The sequence below is a fragment of the Engraulis encrasicolus genome, chromosome 7 (assembly GCF_034702125.1).
Source record: "Engraulis encrasicolus isolate BLACKSEA-1 chromosome 7, IST_EnEncr_1.0, whole genome shotgun sequence".
In the NCBI taxonomy this organism is placed as follows: Eukaryota; Metazoa; Chordata; class Actinopteri; order Clupeiformes; family Engraulidae; genus Engraulis; species Engraulis encrasicolus.
In genome coordinates, this window is record NC_085863.1 from 38,156,366 (window position 1) to 38,172,721 (window position 16,356).

Consider the following 16,356-nt stretch of genomic DNA (forward strand, 5'->3'; position numbering starts at 1 on the left):
CCATTATTTAATTCTTTAACTGGCTGTTTCCAACTGTGTAACCCAGGAAGGTGTTGGGCGTGAGAGAGAGAGAGAGAGAGAGAGAGAGAGAGAGAGAGAGAGAGAGAGAGAGAGAGAGAGAGAGAGAGAGTCTTCACTTCTCTTCTCTATCCTGTGAGATTTCACGCTGAGAGGGACTCATAAGTGTGTCTTCCCTCCTTTTTTCCACTATTTCAAGAGTAGGCCTACGTGAAGGGTCTGCTGTCGATGGTTATTGGTGGAGCAGTAAAACCCTAATCAGCACTGCTTGACCTTAGAGAATGGCCAAGAGCCTCAGGCTTTGATAAATGACTGCAAAAATGTACAGGCATGCAGGACTTCTCACTTAGCGCATATTGAGCACAAAAGAAACTCAGAGGTCAACTATTTTAAACAGCAATGAGAAATGGGAGGAAAACTAGACGGGCAGGATAGTCCCATATTTCAGCCCAACGGCAGCAGTTTACGTGTCCATGAATTGGGGGGGAGGATCAATACTCTGTACTCTCAAGCGTACGAATTCACTGCAGCAGCCCCATTTGCAGAGTCTACAATCAATACGTGGGCTTCTATTACCGGGGCCTTGGTCACCGATCGGGTTTCTTGTACCCCAAAGACACCAGGCAGGGGCATTAACCAGGTATCAGGTCCCGATGTGAAATTTGAATGGCACCAGGGAATTCAAAGTGTACAAATTCAATTAATCTTTAAAAAACAAAAAAAGATGCTGGCTCTGGGTTCAGATATATGCGTACAAATATTTGATGGGGCAGTTTCAGTTGACCAAGTTTGGCGGACATGCTACTGTGTTGCCCTCTGGAGGAGGTCAGTGGGGGAAGAGCAGAGAAGTATTCTCTTCTGGTGAACTTGCTCCCTCATGTGGTAATTTTGTGCTACTACAGGTCAGAGGGTGTCCTTCATGGAAGTTTAGGAGAGCCCATTGGGAAACTCCTATTTCAACACACCACAGCACACCGCGAACACAATAAATTGATTTATGTCTCGTCCATGTAAATTGGCAGCCTAACTGGCGCCAGTACCATGGATGGTACCATGCTAACTAAGAATACCTCAGTCACCAAGCAGGTTACTGGTTATTCAATGCCCCCGCGCCACCTGATGATGTTGGGAGTTGAACCGGAAAGCCTTGGTCTACACACTATATAAATGTAGTAAATGTAGTAAAGTGTTAACACAACATAGCTGTTGTTTTTAAAATTGCACGTGTGTAGTATAACTATTCTGCCCTACAAAGGCAGAACAGTAACTACATATACTTCATTACACCACCTGTTTTTTGTAAAAAAAATAAATTAAAAAAAAGCCAAATGTGTCCAATTTCAGAGATATTCCTATATGAAATTTGAAGTAACTTAAATATCCAACCTAATACCAATAGCCTACTTTAATGTCTTTTCTCAATTTCCTATTGGTATGTTTACTGCACTTTGCCTTTGTAGGGTAGTCTTAGGCCTACCATGTGATAATGCTTTAAGTGCAGGGGTAAAAGACAACAGTAAGGTGGGAGGGTTGTCGATCTCTCCTACAGGGATGAACTCGGTACAAAAAACTCTGAGTCTCTCTTTGCAGGTGAAGTGAAGAGACTCTGGCTCTGGGTGTCAATTAATCACGAGAGCTCCATCACTGAACAGTGATGCACAAGGTGACCTTGAATACAGAATGGAGAAAGTTTCAATGCAGTATACCATGAGCAATCTATAGGATCATTGTGCCTGATGACTCATTTAGATGACTCATTTGTGCTGATAAACATATTCAACACTTTCCTCTAAGAGTCTGTATTGCTGAGAGATTGCTGACTTTTTGACTTACTATTCATATCTGTACGTCATGCAGTAGCTTATATGTTAATAAATAAACAATAATTTATTTATTTTTTAAATTTACCTTTTCGTTGAAGTGACGCTTGGACGAGGACCTGCTGACTGCTGCTGACAGATGTTTACCGCCTCCTCCACCACCATGGGCGTAACTATAGCAGGAGCAGGTGTAGTCGCATCAGGGTCCGCCACCATCCCAAGAATATAAATAAAATAAGAACTTGATGAATAATAAATTGAGAACTTCATTAAACTCCGGTCTGTGAAAAGTATTGGCCTGTCTCAACTATAAGTTATCAAAACGGCATTACATTTCCTCAATGAAAGTCAACCTTGATGTCCATGTATTACATCACATCAACCTCTCAGGGCCTGTGGTGGATACTTGCACCAGGCAAAACTTGGCGAACTGCATCCTCGTCATCTGTTGGCAATAACATGGTTTTTTCATCCCTCTGGCAGATATGATGAGATAAGGCAATCCTATTTTGGAGAATAGTGTAATTTTAAACGTATTCAAGGTTTGAATGATCCGTCAACATCGTGTTATGTTACATCCACTCACTTAAGGCAACAAACAAATGGGACATTGTTAACAGAAACACTGTGTGTATGAACTTACATGCTTAACTATGTTGTCTTGAAGGCATAATAAACTAGTCTTAGATTAGGCCTACATGTAAGAACTACTAGTGGTGTCAACAATGATCGATTCTGCGATCCAATCCAATGCGGGGCATGGACGATCCAATTCAATGCGGCAAGGTCCAGAATCGATGCAGCAATTTTTTAAAGTTTCAATTACTTCCGGGGATATTTCGGGAGCAAATGAATGTTAAATTAAATAAGAGTACTTCAAAGCATTGCAAGACTGATCCAGACTGATCCAGAAAACAGCCAATAAATTGTTGTTCAGTATCTGACTACTTGTATTGCCTATTGCCTCATCATGACTGATGAAACATTTGCTTTGCTTTCAGTAGAATGTAATGCATTGCAATGCATTGTAGAATTGAATCGGATCGGATTGAATCGCATCGCATCGAATCGAATCGCTACCTCCCGAATCGTGATCGAATCGGATCGCGAGGGCAGTGCCAATCCACACCACTAAGAACTACTAAGCATTCATCAGTGGGATTTTCAATAGCTCTGCAAAGACGCAGGGCAAATTTCCTTGATTGAGCTTGTGTGAGAGCCAGTGTTTGTATAACTTTATTTTTGATAAGACAGTTTGAGAGACAACAGGAAGCGAGTGAGACAGAGAGACGGGGGAGGATCGAGTAATTAGGCCTACCTTGAGACAGAATCGAAACCAAGTCCCCAGCGTGACAGTGCAATGCCATACCGTTTTACCCACAGCAGGGCACAAATGACACAAACTTTACAATTACTGTTCATAAATGGGCCACCACAGTGTCTTAATGTGGTGCTGGGAGGACAATCAATTGTATTTGTCATTTTGTTTATATAATATTATTTTCTATAAAAAATGACAGGAGCGGGTCAAAATGTGGCAATTGTTCTTCTGGAAAACACAACGCAAACTGAAAGTAGAACTTCAGAGCACTACATTATACGTAGTCTAGCAGTTAATTACTGGGATGATATTGCACATCACTGAGCTGGACTGGAACAAAAAAAAAGTCCTGGGCATTTTTGCACAGTCCCCTCTAAGTCCAGTCCTTAAGACAATACAAAAACCCAATGGCATTTGCCCCTGAGAACTGTCATCCCACCAGGAAATTCTGTATATGGCAGATTACAGTCCAGGCCTACTCCTACAGATGTGGGAAATAAAATACAGAGTCATTCAATATATCCAGCATTTCCATATTATACATGAAATAAAAACACCCACATTAATCATCTGGACACACAAGGTGTGGACATGGTATGCATAGAAAATGAGATGGCAGATTAATTGATACAACATGACTTAATGCCATCTGTAGGTGGTTCCTGTTAGCAGCAGGATGGGAGAATGTAATGTTCTTCTGTAAAATGTGCATCTACTCAAAATAACATGATTCAGATATCCTGGAAATCTCAGATCTCCATCTGCAGAGACAGTCTGCTGAATATGATGGCCAATTATGACCACAAATATATGCATTCACTGAATCAGCATCATGCCTCCACATGACTTCCTTTCTGAATAAACAACTAAGTTGAACGGAGATAGGAATCGTCTCATCTTATCACCTGCTGGGACATGGGAGATTAAATCAATATCAACAACACCAATTCAATATATGTCTGCATTATGAAATATGAGCACCCATGTTTTGTATAGCTAATCTTGGTGCATATATGAAAGGTTCTGTTAAACAGCAGTGGGATTTGAGAATAGCCTACATGTAAATATGTAAAGCCTAATTCAGACAAGCAATACTGAGCTTCCCCCTGCAGCGACAAGCTGTTGAATGTGATGGTGAATGATGACTGCAAACATGCACTGAATCAACATTAAGAGTGCGTTGCAATATGCGACCTTGCCTCCTCCACTTGCTTCCTCCACGTGCTTCTCGTCATGATGACATCACTGACAACATTATATTTCAATATCTTGCAAAAGCTCAATTGTAGAGTCTTTTTCTCATTTGCAATTGGGATGGTGAATGAAAAACAGTCCCTCAAAAGTTGTTGTGGCTAGGCTGACAGCTGGGAAACTATCGTTTTCTCCACGGAGGAGGGGCCAGGAGGCGGGACGAGGAGACAAGCGCAAGTGGAGGAGGCAAGGTTGCATATTGCAACGCACTCTAAGCCTACATGCCTGACAGGAAGCGAGAATCCGGTCAGCTGTAAACTTGCTGAAATATTGTAGTTGGTGCCCTCTACAGGCAATACGTAGGAATTTCACCCAGCCTCTGCCTCCTCAGAAATGCCAGGGGGATTCAGAGAGAAGTGCTCAGTAGTCAAGCTGTTATAACAAGTCAGGGGGATGATGGAATGTATTGTTTATCAGACTTTTTGTGTTGATGACTTCACACATAGCAAGAGACACTGTGAAGAGGCACTGTGAAGCATGTTTTTGTTTTCTCGTTTGTCTTTCAGGACGATATGCTATCCTCTTCCATCCCCCCTCAACTTAAGAACTGCAAAACACTGCATCTTCTTCTCATATTCAGAAAAGCCTATGTAAGTGCACATGGTGATGGTTTAAGTGAGCAGAGCAGGGAGAGTAGGGCGGGTGTGTTTCTGTGCGGGTTCACAATTAATTTAAGACATTGATTGGCTTTAAAATCGCTGCCATCTGGTGGAGTGGGTCTTAATTACCAGCTGTAAGATCAACTGCCCAAAACCAACATCCTCTGCTCCCCACAGAGAAGACTGCTTTCCCTATTTTGTCATACCAAATATTAAATCAAATACCCAACATACAGGCTGCAATCAACAATCAAATAGAAATCCATCGAAATGATACTCATGACAGATTTTTTCCCATCGTTATTTTTGTTTTCTGTATTACTGTGACGGGTCTGACAATCACTAAGGTTGTGGGTGCGCTGCCAATTCACACTTTTAACAATGATATCAAACAAGTTCCGTTTTGAAGTGAAACAGGTACCACAACTTGTTTTAGCCAAAAAAAAACAAACAGTGGCATGTGCTGTATGCTTACGCCTGTGTGGATGTAACATACCTGCTCCGAATGCACTGAATCAATGATGTCCAACATCACAAGGAAAAAAGGCCCATAAGCCTGTTTTTTAGGTGGTCAGTGATTTGGTTGGGTAGCCCAGAAGGCCTGGGTTCGAATCCCAGTAGGGTAACTAGACTCTTGTTACAATGACCCTGTGTGTGCTAATGCAAGTAACGCCCATTTTTCCTGGATTTCACCGAGGAGCATCCAAATTATCAATTACACTTAGGACTAGTTAACGGATAGTCCTTGGTGAAATCTGCAAAAACGGGCATTACTCGCACGAGCAAGGCTTGAACAATTCACTTTGAGAAATACCCCGTCTGTCCAATGCAGTGTCAAAAGCGCACAAGGCTTTTGGCATTGCTTATACAAAAAAAAATGGCAATCACACAATTAAGCTATAATAATCAAACGGCAAAAACCAATTCAACGTTTTTAATTTTCAAAATCTTTTGCTTTTTTCATATTCATGTTATTATCTCTCCAACAGAAAGAGTGCATTAGGTCAGTCAGACCCATGTGTCTCACATTTAATTCTAACCAGCCATTTCCAAACGTTTTTTTGACATTAAAAATAGGCTACAAAATGGAGACAAGCTGATTCAAGGACCACTCCACACACCAACACAGTACACAAAAGGCAGAGGAGCCTTCTCTGTGTTTTGTGCGTAGTTGGTCTCAAGTCAGTGCAAATTGAACATTGGAAGAACAAATGATAAAGACTTTTCCTGGTTTAAAGGCTGACAAAACAAATAAAACAAACGTAATCCTCTTCGGTCATGTTCAACATTCAAAATGTCTGGCTCTTTGAAATTCGTCAACTGTTATGTCGGGTTTTGCGTTGTCCTTTTTCGACAGCACCTGAAACATTTCCTTCTGCTAATGCACTCAGGGGGAGTGGACTTGGGTGTCAAGGCTGTCTTCAATTCAAACACCAAATTGGCTCAGAGTTGAGGGTTGTGGTGGAGGAAGCGATTCAGTTTTGTTAATCGAATGCAGAAATTGTGAAAGAGGGCACATGTCTTTTAGCCACAAATACAGCCAATTTTTTTTTTTAAAGGAAAAAAAAGAACTGCACAACGCAGTTTAACATATTAATTGATAAGAAAAAAATCATGTGGCTTAAATTTGGTCAACAACAGTGTAATAGAGCAATTTTGTAAAAATTTCACAGACAGGTAAAAATTAGTGGCGCTTTAGCTAGCATACGTTAATAGACATGTTACTAATAACAAAAACATGTACTTGAGAATTGCTGTCAGCGTACTGCATTACTGTGGCGTTCATTGGAGTTTGAGCTAAGCATATTGCACTTGAGAAATAATTGTGTGCACTGCCTGTAGCTACTGTATAACGGATTATCTTGTTTGCTTGTCAGGCTGTGTTGAATCTGATGCACTTCCATGACCTTTAGTTATTTTGAAGTAAATATTGAACTTATTGAATTGAAAAATTAAACTTATTTTGAAATAAGTTATTGTGGTGATCTGTAATGACTGGCGGTCCTCAAGGATTTGGTCGAGAAAAAAAAGGAAATGAAGAAAAAAAAACATAAAAGAATCCAATAAAATAATATGTTCAGTCAACAGGGGTCAATTTAAAAAGGGGCTCTAATTTTTAAATGACAAAAACCAGCACAGTGTTAGCACTGTGATGTCTTTGGGATGATGTGAAGTTGATAATGACAGGGATAAGTAATTCCTCTGTTCATCCATGGTACCAGCCATTTACTCTATAATAACTAGCTGAAGTTGGCGGCCATTTTAAAAAGCTATCATTCATTCAACCTCTGTGTACCATTTGCGGGGTCTTCTCCACCACCATTTAACATCAAATGAGCAAGCTGAATATTTCTTTTTTTTACCGGCAACAAAAACACTTAAATGAAAAGGGCAGCTGTCCATTAAAACATCTTCCAAAGATTAACATGACTAATAACAAGAGGAAATATGTTTAAGATAACAGACATTTGATTACTTCCAAGAGGGGGGATAAAAGGCTTTCAAATTTTGGGTCTGTGCTTTTTAACTGGTCTTCAGACCTAGTTATAGAAAAAGTGACACATTTCCTCTTGTTCAAAACAAAACAAACTGATTAGAACACAACATATGACACCAAATAGGAGGAGAGTACTGTCTTTTTTTCCGACTTCCTCCTCCCTTGAACGCAAGTCTTTTTTTTGTCCAAAAAATGTTCCTACTAGACATTCTGAAGTTCTTGGTGGTACTGCGATGGTGACCTCAGGCCATCGCAGCACCAAGCCTGTCGTCTCTCTTCAGTGCAACAAACTCTCAGATTAGATTCATGTCCAATTGCAAAAACATCTGATTGAGTTCCTCTTTTGGTCCCTCTATTTTCCCCAAACGAGCAAATGTGTCGTCACCTAATTGTCCAAGACAGCATGACCTTGCGAAGAAGACATGACGACAGCCATAACAAACTCAATGTCTTCTTCCTCCAGGGGCTTCTTGTTTCGCTGCCTTAAGGATGTGACTTGCTCGACGGTCCTTTGTGAAATATATAGATTGGTCTTTGAAAACCTTAGGAGGAAAAAGACAAGACAGTTATGAGATTATAGAGCTTTGACAAACTGGATGCACTGCAAGCAGGACCATCAGCTGATTCAAGACAAGGGCAGTGGCAGCATAATGCAATTGAAGGAATGTAATTCAATGACGTGTCGGACAGCACAGTGACAAATATGGAGCTGCCCAGCTGACCCCTTTCACAAGATTACAACACAATATTGCAGTCTAAAGAGACATCCGCATCCTCTATTTATCATTAACTGGCAATCAGGGATGTTTGTCTCCGAGTCTCTCTTCGTCAGCTTTGGCGGCATGCAAAACTCCTTCCCTTACATTCTGCTACAAGCTCCCGTACATGTAGCCAAGCTCAAAATGGTTTCTACCGTTTTGAATCAGCTTCAAAGAAATGAAGGCAGTATCTCAGTATAAATCCTTCGGCGTACTGCGTTTTACATATTACTAAATTCTTTTCTGCATGATGCAATATGCAATACTAATAATAAGTACATTTAGTATACTTAGATTGGTTCTTAGCAGGTAGAACGTGCACATAAATAACAATCAGCTACCATACCGTATGTAGGAAGTGTGTGTTCATACCGAACATTGGTTAAATATAACTTTTGCATAGTAAACATTTGCATTCTTTACAACTGGCTCGTAAATCACATTGCACAAGTAAGAATGACATCTTGTTAGGCACATATCAAAGATGTTATGATATCATATAACATAAGCATATATCATAACCAAATAACACACACACCGGTTCTGTTTGATGATAAAAATATGTACATAAGCAAAACAACATTTCCCTGCTCAGCGCAATTTCTCAATACAAGTAGTGTAGTTCTTCATAAAACACCCTGCCGCTCTGAAAAAAAAAACACCAACAACAAGAGCTAACGAGTGAGCTAATGAGTCAGCTAATGAGTCATCAGACGTCATCCGCATTACCTTACCTTGCGTTTCATTGTGCGACCTTCCGACCAGCTCGTAGCTCTTGAAGCCCACCTCGGAGGTCAGGTACGTGGAGAAGTGGTCCGGCTTCATGCGGATATTTACATAGTTCTTGTGGATGGTGTCCTGGAAGGGAAGAGAAGGCACGGTGGAAACTCAAAAGGTGCTGAGAAGAGTCAGGGTTTGGGTTTTTCAGACAAAATCTCTCTCTCTCTCTCATCAGTTAATGCCGACGCTGCCTAAAGAGCAGACATTGTGTAATCCTCACTTCATGATAGCACTGAATCTCTGTGGGTAGACCAAAAAAAAACAAGTCTACAATAACCGAGGAATGAAAGTGACTGCAGGGTTTGGAAAGCCCTCCTCCACCCACCAGAGACTTAAAGGGGTCCCCACGTAATCACCACACTTAATCCAGACAACACTGCTGCAGTGCGGACTAGGATGACATTGTAGCACTATGCAGCTGAAGATTGGAAACACATAGAAAAAGCACACCCTGGTTGTATGTGGCTTCAGCAATAATTTTGCAAATGATCTGATTTAAATTGTTTTTCTCCCTGTATCGCCCATATTGTATTTCTCCCATCAATGAGCAATGCATGTAAACGGCCAAAAGTCTACCACTCAATGCTACAACAACCATTATACACAGCACACACGACAAGTATTTGTGGTGAGAGGCAGGACTCGATATCACAACAAGGATTGGTGTCTCCTCCACTGTAACACTGTGCAATGGTTAACAAAGGGCAATAGTTTTTTTAGTCTGACCTGACCCGGTTTCCAGTCTATTTTGGAAACCATAGCAGTGTTGAGGAAATCTAAAATCTTTGGCCATAAGTAGCCCAATAGCCTTCATTTCAATGCATGGTAGTCTTACATTGCATTACACTTAACATTACACTTAGCTGACGCTTCTTTCCAAAGCAACTAACAGTTGTTTGGGTACAAGGTATTGCTTACAGTCCCGGAACTAAGGTCCCTGTGGTGACGCGCCTTGCTCAAGGGCACTTAAGCCATGGATGAGGGGGTAGGAGACTCCCATTCCTCCTACTGGTAAGGCTGGAATCTAAACCTGAAACTCCCCACATTCCCAAACCTTTTCCCAAAAAAACGTTTAGGCGGTCAGTCTTGGAATTAGAAGCTTGACGTTTCAATTCCTAATTGTTCATGGCTGAAGTGCACTTGCGCAAGGCACCTAACGTCACATTGATTCACTAGTCCAGTGGTTCCCAAACTATGGTACTCGTACCCCTAGGGGGTACGCAAGGTGATGGCAGGGGGTACGCGAGACGATTTAGAATTTTGAAAAAAAAAAAATGCAGGAAAAAAAATCAATAGCCTTTAATATTCGAATCAGGCATGGGCATTGATGTTTTGGATATTGGTTAAATTGTTTCCTTGTAAACATCGTTTTCAGTACACATCTTAATTTATTTTTCCATGGTTAATCGCAAAATCAGCTGTTGAGGAGAGTCGCGTGCGTGGCACATCTCTGTGTGTTCCATCTCCAGTCTGCATAGTGCAGCATCAAATGAATGGCTATTGTTAATAAACAAAGTATCATCACGTTACTTTCTGGAGTTGGTGAAGAGTTTCTGGGACTATGTGCTTCAATCCACAAATACCTGCAATTACGCCAAGAGTAAAATAACTACTTTTGGGATTTTGACAAAATAAGCTTCGTCAGGTCTGGTTCGTCAGGCAGACTGCAGGCTATGTGTTTGTTAGCATGCTTTTAGTGAACTGCTATGTTCATGCAATGTCCTTTTTTAGCCAAGAGCAGTCATCCTACCTTCTAACACCACCCTAAATATCCGTAATTAGCCGTGAACAAGTATGTGTGTTCAATTTAGGTGACTCCTATAACTTTTAGCGCAGTCACAGGTCTATATCCAATTTCATTCAAATTTTAACTTTGTCTACTAAGTTGACATGGCAACTAGCCATGGCATGTTTTATTCTACATTCACACCTCTAAGTACCCAATCCTTAATAAGTGCTGAGAGATCGCTTAACAATAATGCCTGGTTGAATTTAGCAACCTTAATGGGCCATTACATCTCTGGCTGGAAGCCTTTCATAGTGACCTACTGGTGTAGCCTACAGAAAATGTTGCAACACTCTATGCCCATTCATCTGTGCACGTTTCTGTTGATGTGCATCGTGGGTTTTTTTTTGGGGGGGGGGGTTGTACGCGGATGGAGCTGAAATGCTCCAAGGGGTAAGTGATGTGAAAAAGTTTGGGAAGCACTGCACTAGTCCAATTGCCTGTTTGGATGATCAACTGCTTGAATCGAACAGGTCAAAAGCAGTTAGTTTGGAACATGTGGCACTGAATTGTATAGTAATGAATGGCTGATCAATGCTCCCCTTACCGTGAGTTTCTTGCGGCGGCTGTAGGAGCTCCAGGGCTGGGGCTCCAGCACGAAGAGGCCGCCGGGCCGCAGGTGCCTGAAGGCCCTGTGAAAGAGGCGCCGCAGCCCCGCGTCACCCCAGTTGAGGTGCACCCACTTGGTGACGCTCAGGCACAGGATCACGTCATACTCCTCACGCTGGGTCAGCAGCAGCTGATCATTCTCCAGCACGTAGTTCCCCTGCGAGGAGATGAGTAGATGAGGAGAGAGGAGAGAGGAAAGAGGGGAAAGGAGAGAACAGGAGAGGACAGGAGAAAGGAAAGAGGAGAGAGACAAGAAGAGAGGAGAGCAAAGAAAAGAGGAGGAAAGAGGGAGGGACAGGAATAAGGAGAGAGGGAAGGAGGGAAGAAGGGAGAGGAGAGGAGAGGAGACGAGAGTGGAGGGAAACCGGACGGAAAAAAAGACTTGATTTTGATGTTTGCCTTGTCTCAGTGTCTGTGTCCCTGAAATAAATAGGCCACTAGAGACATCAGATCAAACAGCGAAGGAACAAACAAGTAAACAAGTAAACAAGCGTGTCTTACCGGGACAAAGGAGAGATTACCCGGGAAGCTTCCCCACTGCTGGCTGCCGGGCGAGCGAGGGAGCGGCGGGGCCGCGATGGGGCCCCTGGAGATGCGCAGAGACACGGGGAAGGTGCGCCTCCCTCTCGGGGACCTCCTCCCACCTCCACGTCGTCGCCGTCTTCCTTCTCCTCCTTCTCTTCCTCCCTCCTTTCCTCCTTCCTCCATTTTCTCACTTGATTGTTCTTCGCTCCTGTCAGCTGCCACCCGCTGCTCCAAACAGTTCTCTCCCTGCTCCGGCTCCATCTCTGCTCGACTGCTTGGCTTTAATCCCCGTTGCGGCTGCTGTGTGCACTTATCCTTTCCTCTGTCCTCCTCCTTCTCCTTCTCCTCCTCCAACGAAGCCTCGTTCCTCTGCTTGTTCTTTTCGTCCAGCACTCCGTCCTTCCTGTCGTCCGAGGAGTGCCCCCTCTGGCTGCTTTCGTCTTCGCCGTGCCGCGCCGTTCGCATCTCGTCTCGCGCCTGGATCTCGGAGAGGTAGTAGCGGATGTTTTGCCGGGCGGCGTGGATGAGGTCTCCGTCGATGTCCAGGCCCACGATACGGCTGGGCCGGCACTGCTTGGCGATGGCCATGGTCAGGTGGCCCGTGTTGCAGCCCAAGTCCAGCACCGTGCGGCCCTGGAACCACTCGGGCCTCAGCAGGCTCAGCCGCGGGTCCTCGCTCCGGCCCGGGTTTCGGTAGCCGTAGTAGCGCGTGTAGTTGCCGTACTGGAACTTCTTCTTGGGCTTCTGCTTGTTAGGCCCACGGTGGTGGTTGGCGTTGGTGGTCTGCTGTCGGCCTATGAGCCTCGGGCCCGAGCTGGACACGGGTGTTTGGAAAGGCTGCCTGTGCTTGTTGTTGTTGCTGCTGCTGTTGGCTGTGGTGGTGGACGCTCGGTCCCGGCCGCTTCTGGCGTGTTTGTTGTTGGTGGGGCCCGTGGAGGAGCCGCGGGAGCTCTCGGACCGGCTGGAGGCCCGTCGCCGCTTGCGCTGCCGCGCGGGTGCGTGGTGAAAAGCAGGCCCTGTCATCGCTGCATATCCGACATCCAAGCTGCTGGTTGGAGCTGTTTGGCCACCGAGAGACCTCTGTGATGATGGAGGTCTCCTATTGGGTAGGCCGAGGTTCCTGGAGTCTTCGACGACAGTGCCAACAGTGGAGGCACTGAGTCCTGTGGATGGTGAAGTGTTGAGCATGGCTGCCCCCTCGGGTAGAGTGCTGCCCGCCGCCGCGTTGCCCGATAGAGGAGGCGGGAAGGAGGAAGAGGAGGAGGACAGTCCCTCGGCCGTGGCAGACGCACCCTCCGCCGACCTCTCGCCATCTGAGAACTCCGGCTGTGCCAGGGGAAACCCGGGCATGCCCGGCCCTGTGGCACCACCACTGCCGCCGTGGTGACGGTTCCGGTGGCGCCTCCGCCCGCCGCTGGTCTTCAGAGGGGAGATGAGGGGCCCCACGTCTCCCCCCGGCACCCCCGAGTTGAGGTTGAGGGGATCGGTGATGTCCCTGGGAATGAGGATCTCGACCGGTTCGCGGCTCTTTGGCGGCAAGGGGGAAGACTTGGGCGTTTCGGCGTTCAGGGCCCGGTTGACCTCCTCGTCCAATAGGCTGTTGAGATTCAGAGGGTCGAAGATGTTGCCGCCTAGCAAGAAGTTGGTGGGCAGGACGGGGTTGCTCTCCGAATTGGCACGTCGACGCCGCTTCCCAGAGATGGGGTGCTTGAAGGTGGCGTTCATGGTGCTGCGACGCTTGTTGAGCCGCTGTTGTGACTGGATGTTGTTCTGCTGTTGCGGGCCGCTGTTCGACTCCAACTGGGCCTGATTGTCGCCTGTTTCCTGGTCCTTGTCGTCCGCCGGTTTTGCCTCCTGTGGATTCACCTCTGCTGTGCTGCCCATTTTTATTACATCTGGAACGCCGGTGTCATCCTGGCTGATGATGTTGTATTTGGCTGCAGGAGCCTGGCCGGACGTTAGAACATTGTCTTTAAAGCTGCTTGGGGGCTGGCGGTGGTGGGGATGGGAGTCAACTGATCTCCCCTCTGGTTGCGATAAAACAGTCTCTTTGTCAACAGACATCTCTATCATCTTCCTTGCAACCCAGCTGACAAAGGCAATGGCATTGACCTAAAACAAATAGACAGACATTCAATACAGGCAAACGTGACAAGGTATTTTGTGACAGCTGTCTACCTGACATTGATAATCAGGAAATGAAGTTATTTTAAGTAATATTAAAATATGTTAACTGGCATATCACAAAGTTTAAAAAGTTCAAACAATGAGGATGACCATCATTAGACTCAGATCAAGTTGTCATAGTGGCTTGGAGCCAACTCGACACACCATGAAAACAGGTGGCTCCGAAGACGTTACCGCAACGTTGTAACTAGATTACAACTACTACTGTAGGAAGAACTGTGCAAACCTACCTTTGTTTTGCGTGTAACCGCCTCCACGTCAGTGTAAAATTTGTGTATCTGCACGTCACGTTCCTCTCACAGTCATGAATAAATCATGAAACATCGAGACAGAGTCCCATTGAAGGGAAACGCGCACACACACACTGTCACACACACACAGGCAGTGCTGGAGCTAAAATCCCCAGCACTTTCAACACCAGCTACAGTGGCGCTTTCTCCGCCTCCTCTTAAAGCGACACTACCTTTAGCCTCACTCGACTTATTTTCTACATCGACAAGAAAGACAGTCGACTGAGAAGGATTTCCAAGATCACGACAGAATGTATGCAAAGGCAACGTTAACACTGCCAGCGTCACTTGAATCAGCTAGCTGTGTTGATTGTTACCTTGCTAGCTAACGCTACCAAAATCAAAATATTTTTTTTAAGCAGACACGCCTCCAGATTTCACTCCATATCTTTTAAAATGGCAGAATCAGCAACGAAACAATTCTGTGTGAGGATGTGTATGTTAGTGAGCGTTATCTGCTTTTCAACTCCTCCTAAACTGCACTGCCAACTTTCAGCTCATCTGCAGAATCTCACCGAACGGTGGGTTGCTTTGCTTTATATATGGCAAGCGCTTGACTATTTAGATTGAGTACTGTTGCAACCAATCGTTGAGAAGTTTGACGACGCCAGCCGTCCAACTGACCAATCGTCTATTTGCAGGGGACGGTCCGTTCGTGCACAGCCTAAACTCGGGCAGTATAGTAGTCCGAAAAGACGCCTGTCAGTAAATCAATATTCCTGAACAATCTTATGTTCATATTATTAACATACTTTTCCAGTGAACAATGAGTTGTAAATAAAACCATATTCAAGTCCATGTATACGTAAATAAATCAACTACATCTTTGTGAAAGGGCGTCGATTATCAGGCAGGCTTGGACGTATAAAACTGCCTTTGCTATGTAGTAAACAAATCATAAACCAACGGTCACAAACTTAACATCGGCTCAATGGTGAATGTTAATAAAGCACTTATTGTGTCGTCGTAGACACCACGTGTTTTACAGTACACGTTCGATGAATGTATAATTGGAAATGTTAACATACGCACCAAATGTCTGTAGGCTATGTTGTCTCCAGAGTCTCCACTAGGGTAGCTACATGTGGTCAGGCATTATTGTGAAGAGGTGGGAAATGAAGTTTCCGCGAGCACAATGGCCTTCAGACTTTAAGAACTTGTCCAGGCAAGAATGACTGGTCTGACTTAGGTTGAGGGGTTAGGACATTGTTATTATTGCCAATCATCACCCAGTTGTTCCTTCTTGCGTGTTTTGAATGGTCACATAGCTTTCTCTGTGAAATGATTAGTGTGTGAGTGATACGCCTATGTGAAAGTCTGCCACACAGGCCTAGTAATCCACCCTCAAGTTGACCTGTGTAGTTCAGATCTTGAGGTAGAATACCACCAGAATACCACCACTCACTGAGACCAGAAACTCACTGCGGAGTCTTCCTCAATGTTTATGAACTCGCATAACCTTTCAATCAATTCTTATCAAGCCGTAGGCCTAGCTTGTAACTATGCCAGACTGTGCTTAAATGTTGTCAGCAGCCCTGACTGATTGCTGTGAAATTGAAGGCAGTCAATCTTGTTTTCAAAGAAAATGCTCTTTTTTTTCTAGTAGGCCTATGAAGCGGCCCCAAGCCTTGCAGGCCTTGTGAACACTTGCTGGAATGTGTGGAAAATAGGTAGGCCAAATGGTAGGCCTATATGAATAGGAAAAAGGTAGCCTAAATGAAAGCCATTTTGTGTGTGTTTTGGTGTGGGGTGGGGTGGGGGTTGAGGGGTAAGAACAGTGTTGCCAGGGAAACCATTCAATGGCGATTGCACAAGAGCGTGAACTCTTGCCATCCCTTCCCCATACTAACACACTTTAGTGAGTTTAGTAACCTACATGTTGTAGATGACACAGCACACACAATGTGACAACTAA

General features: G+C 44.4%; 1 protein-coding gene across 2 annotated transcripts; it reads right to left on the reverse strand.

Moving 5' to 3' along the window:
- Positions 1-5,929: 5,929 nt before the first annotated feature.
- On the reverse strand, positions 5,930-15,524 carry mepcea (methylphosphate capping enzyme a). 2 transcript variants are annotated; one of them, XM_063203447.1, is made up of 5 exons: positions 15,474-15,524; positions 11,941-14,076; positions 11,378-11,596; positions 8,999-9,122; positions 5,930-8,048 (listed from the first exon to the last, which is right to left on the reverse strand). In XM_063203447.1, the coding sequence occupies exons 2-5, from the start codon at positions 14,035-14,037 to the stop codon at positions 7,990-7,992; spliced, it is 2,499 nt and encodes an 832-aa protein (XP_063059517.1). In that variant the 5' UTR covers positions 14,038-14,076; positions 15,474-15,524; the 3' UTR covers positions 5,930-7,989. The 2 variants fall into 2 exon arrangements, with proteins under 2 accessions (XP_063059517.1, XP_063059516.1); XM_063203446.1 differs by lacking the exon at positions 15,474-15,524 and adding an exon at positions 14,382-14,964.
- Positions 15,525-16,356: the final 832 nt, after the last annotated feature.

Excerpts from the sequence above, each read along its gene's own strand:
- mepcea (XM_063203447.1), bottom strand. The coding sequence starts at position 14,037 with ATGATAGAGATGTCTGTTGACAAAGAGACTGTTTTATCGCAACCAGAG. Across the intron at positions 11,597-11,940 it reads GTAATCTCTCCTTTGTCCCG|GGGAACTACGTGCTGGAGAA; the intron begins GTAAGACACGCT and ends ATCTCCTCGCAG. Across the intron at positions 9,123-11,377 it reads GCCGCCGCAAGAAACTCACG|GACACCATCCACAAGAACTA; the intron begins GTAAGGGGAGCA and ends CTTCCCTTCCAG.